This window comes from Ammodytes marinus (assembly GCF_949987685.1).
Source record: "Ammodytes marinus genome assembly, chromosome: 6".
NCBI classification, from domain to species: domain Eukaryota; kingdom Metazoa; phylum Chordata; class Actinopteri; order Uranoscopiformes; family Ammodytidae; genus Ammodytes; species Ammodytes marinus.
In genome coordinates, this window is record NC_137235.1 from 11,884,980 (window position 1) to 11,899,922 (window position 14,943).

Genomic DNA, 14,943 nt, shown 5'->3' on the forward strand with positions numbered 1-14,943 from the left:
TAGAATCATTTTAAATTGCTTAATATTAGTGTGTTCCCTCACTCTGACCACAGGCAGACACTTCTTGTCAATGCACAATAGGCTCCTTGTTAGAGGCAAACTAAGTAAGCCAATAAACTGTTGTAAAAACTGTATGTTGCCTTAACACTTTTGCTGTCTCATTCCTTCCATGTGTCTATCTTTTACAGCATTACTGTCGAGGTGGCCCAGTGGCTCGAGACAGTCATACGTATGTGTGGGTGGCGGCTGCTCCGTGTGCATGTGACTGGCACAACAAGAAAATGGCAGTGGAAGCAACGCCTGAGTGCTCTGAGCTACCTCCCTCCCTCCACATTCTGATCTCCATCTGCAGCCAAGTCCTTAAAAGGCTGCTGCTTTCTATGCCTCTGACACATTCACAAACAGCTTATTGATATTGTTTACGTGCGTGTGAGCGTGTGTGTGTGTGTGTGTGTGATGAAATCAGACCAAGGGTGGCAAACACATTACACTCAGCACCTACTATCCACAGTGTCTCGCTCAACAGAAAACATCTGAATCATGGATCTACACCACACACTTAAAACGTAGTTAATATAATCTTAAAACTTGCAATGCATTGTTGTTTTTGAGTGAACAAGAACAGAAGCCAATTCAAGTGGCACCACAAAAAAACTAGCTTGCAGATCTTGTGAAAGCACAGTTTCAGGAAACCATCAGTTACGAATGAATGTTTCATGCAATCGTCTTAAACCAAATTAGTGAGAAAATGTCAAATTGAAGATGTTTTCAGGTACATTAAAGAACCCTAACCCGAGAGTATGATTCAGAATATACCAAGAGGCAAGATAACCTGTCCGTCGTGCTTGACATTTGGCGCCTAAACCCCTTACACAAAATCAGGCAATTTTGTATTCAAATATAGCATCGATCTCCCAAACCACCAGTGGATATTAAGCGTGTTACTGTTGATTACACTTGGCGCAGACTGAACTCTCAAGCTGATTTGCAGCAAAGTAGGTGAACAGTGCTCTAAATTGCCTTGTGACAAAAACTGAAAGCGTTGGACAAATCTCCTATTTAGATTGGAATAGTCTAAATTACAATGTGATGCATCACACACACAAAATAGCACACGTTGTGTGCATAAGCAGAGTTATATCTACATATTGTTGCAGAAATGAGCTTGATCTGCTTAGAGATTGACTTATATTGATTTGCCAAGAGGCCTTTCAATCTAATACAGGCTGTGATGTGACTGTTAAATATGAGGCATTTGCTTCTGCTTGTACTTGTCTTTTACAAAACCATTGTTTCCAGTATCTAGTAGAAACTGTCTCTCTTATGCAAAACAACAAACAATCAAACAGACAATGGTTTAAGTTTCAAAAAGCCATTCCAAGGTCAAACTGGAGCAACAAAAGTCAAATATAGGACTCACTGATCTACATGTATGAGGCCACTACCTCTTAGATGAAAAGTTTTCCACCTACTACAACTTTGATTGAGAATTACAACACGGCTTTGCAAATGTTCAATAAACTTTTTTCTTCCTGTTCAACTTAAGCGTTTATTGTCTCTACTTGATCTTGGCAGACGGGCAAGATGATTAAAGAAGAAAGAATTTAAGACTTACTACTTATTATGACTGAATGAATGAGTTGATTATGTGTGTATTAAAAAAATCCAACTGAACCATTACAAAGCCCTCCCTCTGTCTGGGTGTTATCCCTCTGCTCATGGAAAGTGCTCTGAAAAGAGGACTTCAAAGCAAAAAATACCAACACAACGTCTTTATCAGCAATAAAGTATACTGAATTGTGTGTGTTTAACCTAAGTCACAGTTTGTGGCGTGCCTTTGATGCTACGTTCAGTCTGCAAACAGTGGAGGAAAGGCTGGATCACTGTCTCATATCTGGATACGTGAGTCAAACTGATCAACATCGAAATGTTGTGCAATGTAACCTCACTGAGAAACTTTGTAATAATCCATTTAATTATCTGGGAAGTGTCAGACTAGCTTAACACACAACACACACACACACACACACACACACACACACACACACACGCACGCACACACACACACAGTGTTAGTTTGTTTGTATTGCAAACACACAAACAGCAGTTGCAATACAACATGGAACAATGTGAAAGGCCAGTGTGTCGGTAGGGCAGCTCCTCTTCTCATCACAGCGTGGTGAAATACCACATATTGTGTAGAATTGCTTACCGGCAATGAGAGGCTATCAATAGATGTCTGACCCTGTATGGCATAGAGCTGCTCCCAAAATGTCTGCTGTTGGTGGGAGGAAAACTCATGGTGAATTATGACAGTTATAGGCTTATTTTACATTACTGTTCGCATAAACCTGCTCAGAAGAGGCTTAAAAGGCATTTCAACGTGCACTATTCTGTGTGAATTTAACTACTAATTTAGGCTAGACTAATTTCAAAAGGTGCCTTTTTTCTGTATGCACAAGCCAAGTCTTTGATGTGGAAATTGAAGAGAAAGAGTAAACAGAACTAGAAAAAAAGACGGCCAGCATGGTAGAGAGGGTTAAGGGGCGTTTTCCACTCATTGCATATATTTTAGAATAATAAATATATTTTTGGGAACCTGTTAAGTGTGAGATGTGTGAGATTCATGAGCACAGTCAAGGTTTAGCAAACAAAAGGGCAGACAATGAAGCCATTTAAAACGAGTAATAAAAGGGGGATTTCAAATAAACAGTCAGCCGGAGGTGATATCATTCGGCAGGAATCAGAGCTAGGTATTCCCCTTCTCACTGTTGAGAGCCGTGATTGGAAATGGAGAGTGATGTTTGCATGCAAAGCACTGTTCGCTAAATAGTTAAGTGTGACATTAATGATAGGAGATTAAAAAATTTCAAATGAAACGGCCAACGATGGGTAAAAGTTTCATTCATTAGTCCTCAGAATCCACATGCTGCAACATCAAAATACAGATGACCAACTGGCAACATGAGGTTTGTAACTGTAAAAAATGGGATTCTGTGAGAAACAGCACATACTGTGAGAGATTACAATGATGCCCACATCACTATTGACCACTTTTCTCCAAACTATGCTGCTAAATTTAGCAATAAAGAGGAAGACTTTCTTCTTAAAGCATTTTCTGACCAAAGGAACGTTCCAAATGCACTGATGTCATGAAGTCAAGCCCTACAAAGACAAACCGCCGAGTAAGACTTTGATGATGGCCTCAGATGTTATTAAAAGCAAGCTTTAATTCTCCCTTTACAAAGCCCTCCCCCCATCTGGCTTTTTTTTTTGCTACTTGAAATTGTGATCTGTTTACTTTTCCATACTTTAAAAATAACATAAAGGGCATGAACCATAACATCTAAGTGTTCTCTGTGTGCTTTTTCTCACACCAAACACCCAAACACACACACACACACACACACACACACACACATCCAGACACACACAGCAGACACATGCGTGTGCACCCAGGGGACTTCCAGGCCAGACCTCCTCCCACACTTGTTACATTGCTGTGAATCCTGAGACAAACACACATTCCACACAGGTCTGCTCATATTTACACAAACAAACAGATAATTAAGATTATTGACACACACTATCACACTCCATTACCACCGTCTTAAATATATGGTATGACCAAACTCTCTTAAAGCCAGCCAATTAGTATTTCATCAAGTCAACATACTGCTGATCAGCTGGGAATTCATTTAATTTTTTATTGTATGCTACTTTATACTTCTATACAACTACACAACATTTCAGAGTGAAATGATACTCTCCACTCCACTACATTTACATGTATAAGACAGTTACTTTATTTGGTATATATACTACATTATGCATGACCCTTAGCACAGAATCACTCAACAATATTCATACACAGAATAAAATCAGGAACTATTAAGCTGCCCACAACCATGCTGAATCTTAAAACAAATCTTTATCATGAGGCTTATCATGAGACTTGTTGCATGTGTGTTTTGATGAGGTTGTCAACTTGTACCTTTTGTTACAGTGCCATTTGCATTACTAGAATACAATAAGGATTAGCCTGACACTTGACAACATTAGAAACCACACTGGCACTGGCCACACACAAGCCAGTGCAAGTTTAGATAAACTAATGCCACTCCTAATTAAATGTGCTGCTAAGCTAGATGTTATTTTGATACACAGGACACCATTGTTACATATGACAATCAGTGTATCTATCGTCACCTCAAACCACACACATTCCATTTATCGATCAATTATAGGTCACATTCTTCACAGAGGCCTTGAAAACAGTGTTTGCGGTTGTACCTCGTACATCTTGGCCAGGTGTAGCCGAAATATTGGGAATCACATTCTAATGACTCTTTCCAGGGCGTGCTCACTGTGCATTCTCTCCTCCAATGTGCAGCAGTGGTTTAGCAGGTTAAACAATGGAGAGGCATCCTAATAGAGTTTGACTGCAACACATTAACAGCTTCCATTATCAATACACGCATGTATGACTTCGATTCTATGTTTCTAGACATAAACAAATAAAGCAACCATTTATTTACACAACTGAAGACTGACAGGCATTCCAAATATTTTGTCAAAGGCCTCTCTAGAGATGATGCATGTGGTCCACCACTCTGTTAACACAAATCAGCTGTCATAAGCAGCACCCTGTTTATAATCTATTTTAGTCTGCTCAGCAAAAACTGACACAATTTTCATTTCATCTTTTATTTGTTTCTATTTGTCACACGGGACCTACAAATGTTGCTGAGTCATATTTTTATTAATTATTTTTATTCATACAAGCAATTTAAACCTGGCAACAACTTTGCCACAACTTGATGTCATTGAACAATGTGCAGCAGCGGCCAATGAAACACTCGCAAACTGGTGCAAACGCACATTCCTGAAAGATTACTTTCGGTACTTACATTGTTGACCTTATGGACGACGCAATAGAGGATCAAATTATTGCCACTGTGTCTGTGATAAGGTCCCATGTTGAAAACTCCTTTATCATGTTATAGAGTTATAAGTCTTTGCTTGCTTTACTAAGGTGTCATGACAAAAAATACTCCAACTATTTCACGCGAAACAAAATGTGTCTTTGAAATCTATTAATCAAACTGGCCATCTTGGGTCATATTTCATCACCAGTACATAATAAAAAACAAAGACCCTGATCAATGCAGGCTCTTGTGTCTCGTTTATTTGTCTTGGCTGTGTTGTTCACAATCTGAGAGACCAGTAATAGGGGCCAAAGGGGCTCAAACATGCCAACCGCTAAACCGCTCAGCTGATTAATCCAGCCATGGCAGATGCTTTAGGGCAAATCCCCCTGTTTGGGGTCTTCACCTCTTTTGCCTCCACTATAATATCTCATATCATCTCGTCATTGTATCTAGTCCTTTTGCAGGCCTGCTGATGCCCTTACAGTTAGCACTCACACTTTATCAACTTAATCAAATCAGTTACAGCTGACAAAACAATCTAATCCCAAGGTCCACAGTCACTGTTCTTTTTATCATAGCATATGATATTCATCAGCTGATGGGGGTAAACTCAGTTGCCTTTGATTAGACACTCAAATTTAAAAAAAAAATAAAATCTGAGCACTAAGAACTGGGCAATTTTTTTTTATCAAGAGTCGATATTAGTTTGCAATGTCCAATAAACATGCGCAAGAAAAATTGGACATAGTTGGATTTTGCCACATTAGTCGGTATGAGTTAGTTCCATAACCGAGATCCAAGAGAAAAAGAGAGAACCACAATTTGAATCTTGCAACATAAGCTGCCAGTAGTAGCTGCGCATGCGTACAATCGCGCCACTGCACCAAGCATGACGTCACCCATTCAAAACACAGGCAAGCCCAGACACACACCGAGCGATCGCTGGCTGGACAGGCGATGTGCCGATCACTTATCCGAATGAGACAACTGATGGCCCGGAGAAACTGACGAGTTTAGTACGGCCGAAGACGAACAGCCAGGCATCAACAGCAAGCCGTAGTTCTATTCTCCACGCGCTGTCTGTCGTGTTTCTGAGGCGATCTTGTTTGTTCAAGTAGGCATCATCGGGCTACCTGTCAAAACAAACTGTCACTGAGGTTACCGCTGCAGATTTCTGGACACGACAATGACTCTCGAGGACAGACTGACAACAGCCGCGGCGAAGGGAAACACGGACGAGCTCAAGGATCTTCTGCAGGCAGGAGCTCAAGTTAACGGGGTGAACTGTTTTGGACGAACCGCTCTACAGGTCAGTGTTTGGCTACTGCATTATTAGATGCGCCTCATCGGACTACGAAGCCACTGTTCGCACTTAGAAAAGAGTTTCACGAACAACCTTTATATTCATTAACGTCTTCAAATGACAACCACCATCGCCCATATAGGGGGACGTTTAAACAGGAAATTAAATATATTTATTTAGCCAGTTAGCCTATTGAAAAAGCAACACGTCTCCAAATTACGCACAGTACTGTGAATGTTTTTGGACACTAGGGGATCAAATATCGGCTTATTTTAAATCAGGAAAAACACAATCCAGCATTCCCCTTGAGAAAATAGGCCTTTAGTTTCTCATCAAAAATGAAACGAAACTGTAAGTCTGTGTGGGGCCTTTAATTGGCTGCACGATTCACAAAGGACCTGCAGGCTATTTAATGTTGCCACTTTGGATCATTCACTTTCGCACTGTGATGTTGTATTTAGCCAGGCCAAAAACGATAGCCTATGGCCTACATTTAAGAGTGAATATGTGAGAAGCAGGCAAGTAGGCCTATTCTATTATGGCTGCGTTAAAAGTATGCACATAGGATATTCTGATCATTATAATGCGCCCAGTTCCTCATAACTCCACGACTTGTTCCCACAAATATAAGCCTTTATCGTTATCTGTAAAACAAAGGCTGTAACTGCAACACATTAGCAGAATTAGCATCAGAAAAGCTTCCCATCATCTTAAACAGCTAGAAATATTCTCTTTATTTTATGTTAAGGTGCAAACGAAGTGCCATTTTGTCTGACATGCCTCCAGTGATCGAACTCCGTAGTGAGGAAAAACACACCTCAGGGCTCTAATAGGCTATTTTAACTTTCTTTCAAATTAAAAAGGCCTACGAAACTATTTTTGAAAGGAACCCCTAAAACCTTTAACACCCATTGCGGTGGTCACATCTCTGTAGCGTTGCACTGTTTTTGGTGCGTTAAATGTGGAATAGTAGAATATCATTCTCCTTTTTCCACTCAAAAATAGATACATTCAGATGAAGTAGCTAAGTCCACGTGAGTCAATGAGTTACACTGTTTCATGTTGTCTCTCTACAAGTTATTACGAGCGTCAGTTCAATTCATTATAATGTAATTTTGCTGTAGGATCTGAAAAGTTCACGTGTGAAAATAGTGTAATTTGTCTACTTTGTCAGCGTTATAGACGACGCTGAAGTTGGCAGCAGATTCGCAGCAGCCGATTCGGCAGTTAAGGAAAAGTTAAGGGATTCTTAAGGAGCGGCGAAGTGACTGATTCTCCGTTGTTTAACCCCCTAAATCGCCGCAGTAAAGCCACATTAATTAGTCTAGATTATCTAAGAGAGTCTAACCATTCTTTAAAAACTGTTTAAAATTGATTTAACCTTTATTAAGTTTGTTTAAAAGAAAGAGGGGAGATTTCACTGCTTTTTTTGCATCTGGACCACATTAGAACTGGTCCTGATTGAAAACCACTGCACCCAGACTCTTCAAATCTGGACTAGAATATCGCAGTGAGGCTATAGATTATAGAAAACATAGTTTCTGATTTGTGAAACCTTTTTTCTATTTGTGAAAATGCAATAAAGATACATTTCAAGGTTTTTTTGGGGTCCAGACCGCATTAGAACTGGTCCTGATTGAAAACCACTGCACCTAGACTCTTAAAATCTGGACTAGAATATCACAGAGAGGCTATACTTTGTAGGAAACATAGTTTCTGATTTGTGAAACTTTTATTCTATTTGTGAAAATGCAATAAAGATACATTTCAAGGTTTTTTTGGGGTCCAGACTGCATTAGAACTGGTCCTGATTAAAAACCACTGCACCTAGACTTTTCAAATCTGGACTAGATTATCACAGAGAGGCTACACATTATAGAAAACATAGTTTTTGATTTATGAAACATTTATTTTATTTGTGAAAATGCAAAGAATGCACATTTTAATGTTTTTTTTTGGGTACAGACCGCATTAGAACTGGTCCTGATTGAAAACCACTGCACCTAGCCTCTACAAATCTGGACTAGATTATCACAGTGAGGCTATAGATTATAGAAAACATAGTTTCTGATTTGTGAAACTTTTTTTCTATTTGTGAAAATGCAAAGAATGCACATTTTAATGGTTTTTAGGGGTCCAGACCGCATTAGAACTGGTCCTGATTGAAAACCACTGCACCTAGACTCTTCAAATCTGGACTAGAATATCGCAGTGAGGCTATAGATTATAGAAAAAATAGTTTCTGATTTGTGAAACCTTTTTTCTATTTGTGAAAATGAAATAAAGGCACATGTCAACGCTTTTTTGGGGTCCAGACAGCATTAGATCTGGTCCTGATTGAAAACCACTGCACCCAGACTCTTCAAATCTGGACTAGAATATCACAGAGAGGCTATACTTTGTAGGAAACATAGTTTCTGATTTGTGAAACCTTTTTTCTATTTGTGAAAATGCAATAAAGATACATTTCAAGGTTTTTTTGGGGTCCAGACCGCATTAAAACTGGTCCTGATTGAAAACCACTGCACCTAGACTCTTCAAATCTGGACTAGAATATCACAGAGAGGCTATACATTATAGAAAACATAGTTTCTGATTTGTGAAACTTTTTTTCTATTTGTGAAAATGCAAAGAATGCACATTTTAATGGTTTTTAGGGGTCCAGACCGCATTAGAACTGGTCCTGATTGAAAACCACTGCACCTAGACTCTTCAAATCTGGACTAGAATATCGCAGTGAGGCTATAGATTATAGAAAAAATAGTTTCTGATTTGTGAAACCTTTTTTCTATTTGTGAAAATGAAATAAAGGCACATGTCAACGCTTTTTTGGGGTCCAGACAGCATTAGATCTGGTCCTGATTGAAAACCACTGCACCCAGACTCTTCAAATCTGGACTAGAATATCACAGAGAGGCTATACTTTGTAGGAAACATAGTTTCTGATTTGTGAAACCTTTTTTCTATTTGTGAAAATGCAATAAAGATACATTTCAAGGTTTTTTTGGGGTCCAGACCGCATTAAAACTGGTCCTGATTGAAAACCACTGCACCTAGACTCTTCAAATCTGGACTAGAATATCACAGAGAGGCTATACATTATAGAAAACATAGTTTCTGATTTGTGAAACTTTTTTTCTATTTGTGAAAATGCAAAGAATGCACATTTTAATGGTTTTTAGGGGTCCAGACCGCATTAGAACTGGTCCTGATTGAAAACCACTGCACCTAGACTCTTCAAATCTGGACTAGAATATCGCAGTGAGGCTATAGATTATAGAAAAAATAGTTTCTGATTTGTGAAACCTTTTTTCTATTTGTGAAAATGAAATAAAGGCACATGTCAACGCTTTTTTGAGGTCCAGACCGCATTAGATCTGGTCCTGATTGAAAACCACTGCACCTAGACTCTTCAAAGCTGGACTAGAATATCACAGAGAGGCTATACTTTGTAGAAAACATAGTTTCTGATTTGTGAAACCTTTTTTCTATTTGTGAAAATGCAATAAAGATACATTTCAAGGTTTTTTTGGGGTCCAGACCGCATTAGAACTGGTCCTGATTGAAAACCACTGCACCTAGACTCTTCAAATCTGGACTAGAATATCGCAGTGAGGCTATAGATTATAGAAAAAATAGTTTCTGATTTGTGAAACCTTTTTTCTATTTGTGAAAATGAAATAAAGGCACATGTCAACGCTTTTTTGGGGTCCAGACAGCATTAGATCTGGTCCTGATTGAAAACCACTGCACCCAGACTCTTCAAATCTGGACTAGAATATCACAGAGAGGCTATACTTTGTAGGAAACATAGTTTCTGATTTGTGAAACCTTTTTTCTATTTGTGAAAATGCAATAAAGATACATTTCAAGGTTTTTTTGGGGTCCAGACCGCATTAAAACTGGTCCTGATTGAAAACCACTGCACCTAGACTCTTCAAATCTGGACTAGAATATCACAGAGAGGCTATACATTATAGAAAACATAGTTTCTGATTTGTGAAACTTTTTTTCTATTTGTGAAAATGCAAAGAATGCACATTTTAATGGTTTTTAGGGGTCCAGACCGCATTAGAACTGGTCCTGATTGAAAACCACTGCACCTAGACTCTTCAAATCTGGACTAGAATATCGCAGTGAGGCTATAGATTATAGAAAAAATAGTTTCTGATTTGTGAAACCTTTTTTCTATTTGTGAAAATGAAATAAAGGCACATGTCAACGCTTTTTTGAGGTCCAGACCGCATTAGATCTGGTCCTGATTGAAAACCACTGCACCTAGACTCTTCAAAGCTGGACTAGAATATCACAGAGAGGCTATACTTTGTAGAAAACATAGTTTCTGATTTGTGAAACCTTTTTTCTATTTGTGAAAATGCAATAAAGATACATTTCAAGGTTTTTTTGGGGTCCAGACCGCATTAGAACTGGTCCTGATTGAAAACCACTCTCTGTGATATTCTAGTCCAGATTTGAAGAGTCTAGGTGCAGTGGTTTTCAATCAGAACCAGTTCTAATGCGGTCTGGACCCCAAAAAAACCTTGAAATGTATCTTTATTGCATTTTCACAAATAGAAAAAAGGTTTCACAAATCAGAAACTATGTTTTCTATAATCTATAGCCTCACTGCGATATTCTAGTCCAGATTTGAAGAGTCTAGGTGCAGTGGTTTTCAATCAGGACCAGTTCTAATGTGGTCTAGACCCCAAAAAAGCGTTGACATGTGCATTTATTGCATTTTCACAAATAGAATAAAAGTTTCACAAATCAGAAACTATGTTTTCTATAATCTATAGCCTCACTGCGATATTCTAGTCCAGATTTGAAGAGTCTAGGTGCAGTGGTTTTCAATCAGGACCAGTTCTAATGTGGTATAGACCCCAAAAAAGCGTTGACATGTGCATTTATTGCATTTTCACAAATAGAATAAAAGTTTCACAAATCAGAAACTATGTTTCCTACAAAGTATAGCCTCTCTGTGATATTCTAGTCCAGATTTGAAGAGTCTAGGTGCAGTGGTTTTCAATCAGGACCAGTTCTAATGTGGTCTAGACCCCAAAAAAGCGTTGACATGTGCATTTATTGCATTTTCACAAATGGAATAAAAGTTTCACAAATCAGAAACTATGTTTCCTACAAAGTATAGCCTCTCTGTGATATTCTAGTCCAGATTTGAAGAGTCTAGGTGCAGTGGTTTTCAATCAGGACCAGTTCTAATGCGGCCGGGACACCTAAAAACCATTAAAATGTGCATTCTTTGCATTTTCACAAATAGAATAAAAGTTTCACAAATCAGAAACTATGTTTTCTATAATCTATAGCCTCACTGTGATATTCTAGTCCAGATTTGAAGAGTGTAGGTGCAGTGGTTTTCAATCAGGACCAGTTCTAATGCGGTCTGGACCCCAAAAAAAACTTGAAATGTATCTTTATTGCATTTTCACAAATAGAAAAAAGGTTTCACAAATCAGAAACTATGTTTTCTATAATCTATAGCCTCACTGCGATATTCTAGTCCAGATTTGAAGAGTGTAGGTGCAGTGGTTTTCAATCAGGACCAGTTCTAATGCGGTCTGGACCCCAAAAAAAACTTGAAATGTATCTTTATTGCATTTTCACAAATAGAAAAAAGGTTTCACAAATCAGAAACTATGTTTTCTATAATCTATAGCCTCACTGCGATATTCTAGTCCAGATTTGAAGAGTCTAGGTGCAGTGGTTTTCAATCAGGACCAGTTCTAATGTGGTCTAGACCCCAAAAAAGCATTGACATGTGCATTTATTGCATTTTCACAAATAGAATAAAAGTTTCACAAATCAGAAACTATGTTTCCTACAAAGTATAGCCTCTCTGTGATATTCTAGTCCAGATTTGAAGAGTCTAGGTGCAGTGGTTTTCAATCAGGACCAGTTCTAATGTGGTCTAGACCCCAAAAAAGCGTTGACATGTGCATTTATTGCATTTTCACAAATAGAATAAAAGTTTCACAAATCAGAAACTATGTTTCCTACAAAGTATAGCCTCTCTGTGATATTCTAGTCCAGATTTGAAGAGTCTAGGTGCAGTGGTTTTCAATCAGGACCAGTTCTAATGCGGTCTGGACCCCAAAAAAACCTTGATATGTATCTTTATTGCATTTTCACAAATAGAAAAAAGGTTTCACAAATCAGAAACTATGTTTTCTATAATGTATAGCCTCTCTGTGATATTCTAGTCCAGATTTGAAGAGTCTAGGTGCAGTGGTTTTCAATCAGGACCAGTTCTAATGCGGCCTGGACGCCTAAAAACCATTAAAATGTGCATTCTTTGCATTTTCACAAATAGAATAAAAGTTTCACAAATCAGAAACTATGTTTTCTATAATCTATAGCCTCACTGTGATATTGTAGTCCAGATTTGAAGAGTCTAGGTGCAGTGGTTTTCAATCAGGACCAGTTCTAATGCGGTCTGGACCCCAAAAAAACCATGAAATGTATCTTTATTGCATTTTCACAAATAGAAAAAAGGTTTCACAAATCAGAAACTATGTTTTCTATAATCTATAGCCTCACTGCGATATTCTAGTCCAGATTTGAAGAGTCTAGGTGCAGTGGTTTTCAATCAGGACCAGTTCTAATGCGGCCTAGACCCCTAAAAACCATCAAAATGTGCATTCTTTGCATTTTCACAAATAGAAAAAAAGATTCACAAATCAGAAACTATGTTTTATATAATGTATAGCCTCTCTGTGATATTCTAGTCCAGATTTGAAGAGTCTAGGTGCAGTGGTTTTTAATCAGGACCAGTTCTAATGCGGTCTGGACCCCAAAAAAACCTTGAAATGTATCTTTATTGCATTTTCACAAATAGAATAAAAGTTTCACAAATCAGAAACTATGTTTCCTACAAAGTATAGCCTCTCTGTGATATTCTAGTCCAGAATTGAAGAGTCTAGGTGCAGTGGTTTTCAATCAGGACCAGTTCTAATGTGGTCCAGATGCAAAAAAAGCAGTGAAATCTCCCCTCTTTCTTTTAAACAAACTTAATAAAGGTTACATCAATTGTAAACTGTTTTTAAAGAATGGTTAGACTCTCTTAGATAATCTAGACTAATTAATGTGGCTTTACTGCGGCGATTTAGGGGGTTAAACAACGGAGAATCAGTCACTTCGCCGCTCCTTAAGAATCCCTTAACTTTTCCTTAACTGCCGAATCGGCTGCTGCGAATCAGCTGCCAACTTCAGCGTCGTGCGTTATAGGCTATTATTAAACTGACGGTCAAACCAGCTGGCCCTTGCTGTTATTATTATGATATTGAGGTTTGTTTAAGGTTTAATTGTATTAGTGTATTGTGGGTGCAATTAAATGTAATTATAGCATAATTGCATGGTTCTTTTTTATGAAGGTGATGATGATGGGGAGCACGCCGGTGGCTAAGGTGTTACTGAGACACGGGGCGGATCCGAACGTGGTGGACGGAAGCACCGGGGCTACCCCGCTGCACGACGCGGCCAGGACGGGCTTTGTGGACACTGCGCGGCTGTTGGTGCAATTCCATGCGGACCCGCAGGCCAGGGACAAGAAAAACTGTAGGCCTATTGATTTGGCCAAAGACAAAGGCCATACACATGTGGTCGCCTTTCTAGAGGCTCCTTAGAAAAGTATAATAAGTTTGTGACGCTGTGGTATTTGTTTTCCCCCATGCCGATGCTTTTTGAATGGGGACTCTGAGAAACGGGGCCTGCCGAGGCCCGCAGCCTAAATTATGCATATCGACTGTTTTGCTGTAAACTTTATTTATTTATTGTCCGGTTGTTGCTGTTTAAGCACTATTATTTAATTTTTAACGAAATTAGGGTAATCTATAGTTCCAGGCCTATGGGTCGTTGTTAGGACAAATAAAATGACTACATTAGCCTAATGTCAAATAATCTAATCATGGAGTTCAGCGACCGCAACGCAATTTGTTGCATTTTTACTTCGGTTAAATATTTCGATAGCTTAGCCTAGAAGGAATCCCACTTGTGTAGTGTAAAGTTTTTTTTTTATAGTAGGCTATTTGTACAGTATAGGCCTAGGCTATATTGTTTGTTTTTTTAAATCATTATGGTTGGTGTTCCTTAAAGATTTCCGTTTGATTATCTTTCCATGTCAAATAACACAAAAGCCATTCAAAATGTTTTGCACACTTGAACGTTGTCTAACTGATGCACTTTTCTGTCAGCACTCTGTAAATTCTGCAGCAACCTGAGAGTCCGAATTCATGTTTTGTACAAATGATATTCGGATTTTGGATATTATGCAATTTATTAAAATATAGCCTATAATTAAGTGTTTTAAGTTCAGTTTTAAGGAAGCAGACGTAACATGGTTGTGTAGGCTATCACATATTGTTTGAAGGGTTACAGACAGGTAGGCCTACCAGAGAATTAAAGATGACATTATTATTTGACTAGAGCATTTAAATTCAGTTGGGAGGTTAACATTGTGTGATGAACAAACAACGCCCAAAGGAGCAAATACTTTGAAGACGTATTTGTAATTTGTTTTGTTGAACTGTTTTTTTTAGGAATATGGACAGAGACCGATCAAATATTAGCCTACCAAACACTTCATGAGGTAAATGGCCTATCATGTTACACGTTGATCCTCAATTTACCTAGGCTAATTTGAAAATATGTAGGTCTAAAAGTGTGTTTTAATCGCTTAAATCATTAATAGGCTTCTAA

General features: G+C 38.4%; 1 protein-coding gene across 1 annotated transcript; it reads left to right on the top strand.

Moving 5' to 3' along the window:
- Positions 1-5,888: 5,888 nt before the first annotated feature.
- cdkn2a/b (cyclin-dependent kinase inhibitor 2A/B (p15, inhibits CDK4)) lies at positions 5,889-14,511 on the top strand. Its single transcript, XM_080030090.1, has 2 exons — positions 5,889-6,240; positions 13,620-14,511. Exons 1-2 carry the CDS (start codon positions 6,118-6,120, stop codon positions 13,869-13,871), a joined length of 375 nt encoding a protein of 124 aa, XP_079886216.1. The 5' UTR covers positions 5,889-6,117; the 3' UTR covers positions 13,872-14,511.
- The last annotated feature ends 432 nt before the right edge of the window (positions 14,512-14,943 follow it).

Coding starts and splice junctions, on each gene's coding strand:
- cdkn2a/b (XM_080030090.1), top strand. CDS start 6,118: ATGACTCTCGAGGACAGACTGACAACAGCCGCGGCGAAGGGAAACACG. Junction 6,241..13,619: donor TTGGACGAACCGCTCTACAG/GTCAGTGTTTGG, acceptor TTTTTTATGAAG/GTGATGATGATGGGGAGCAC.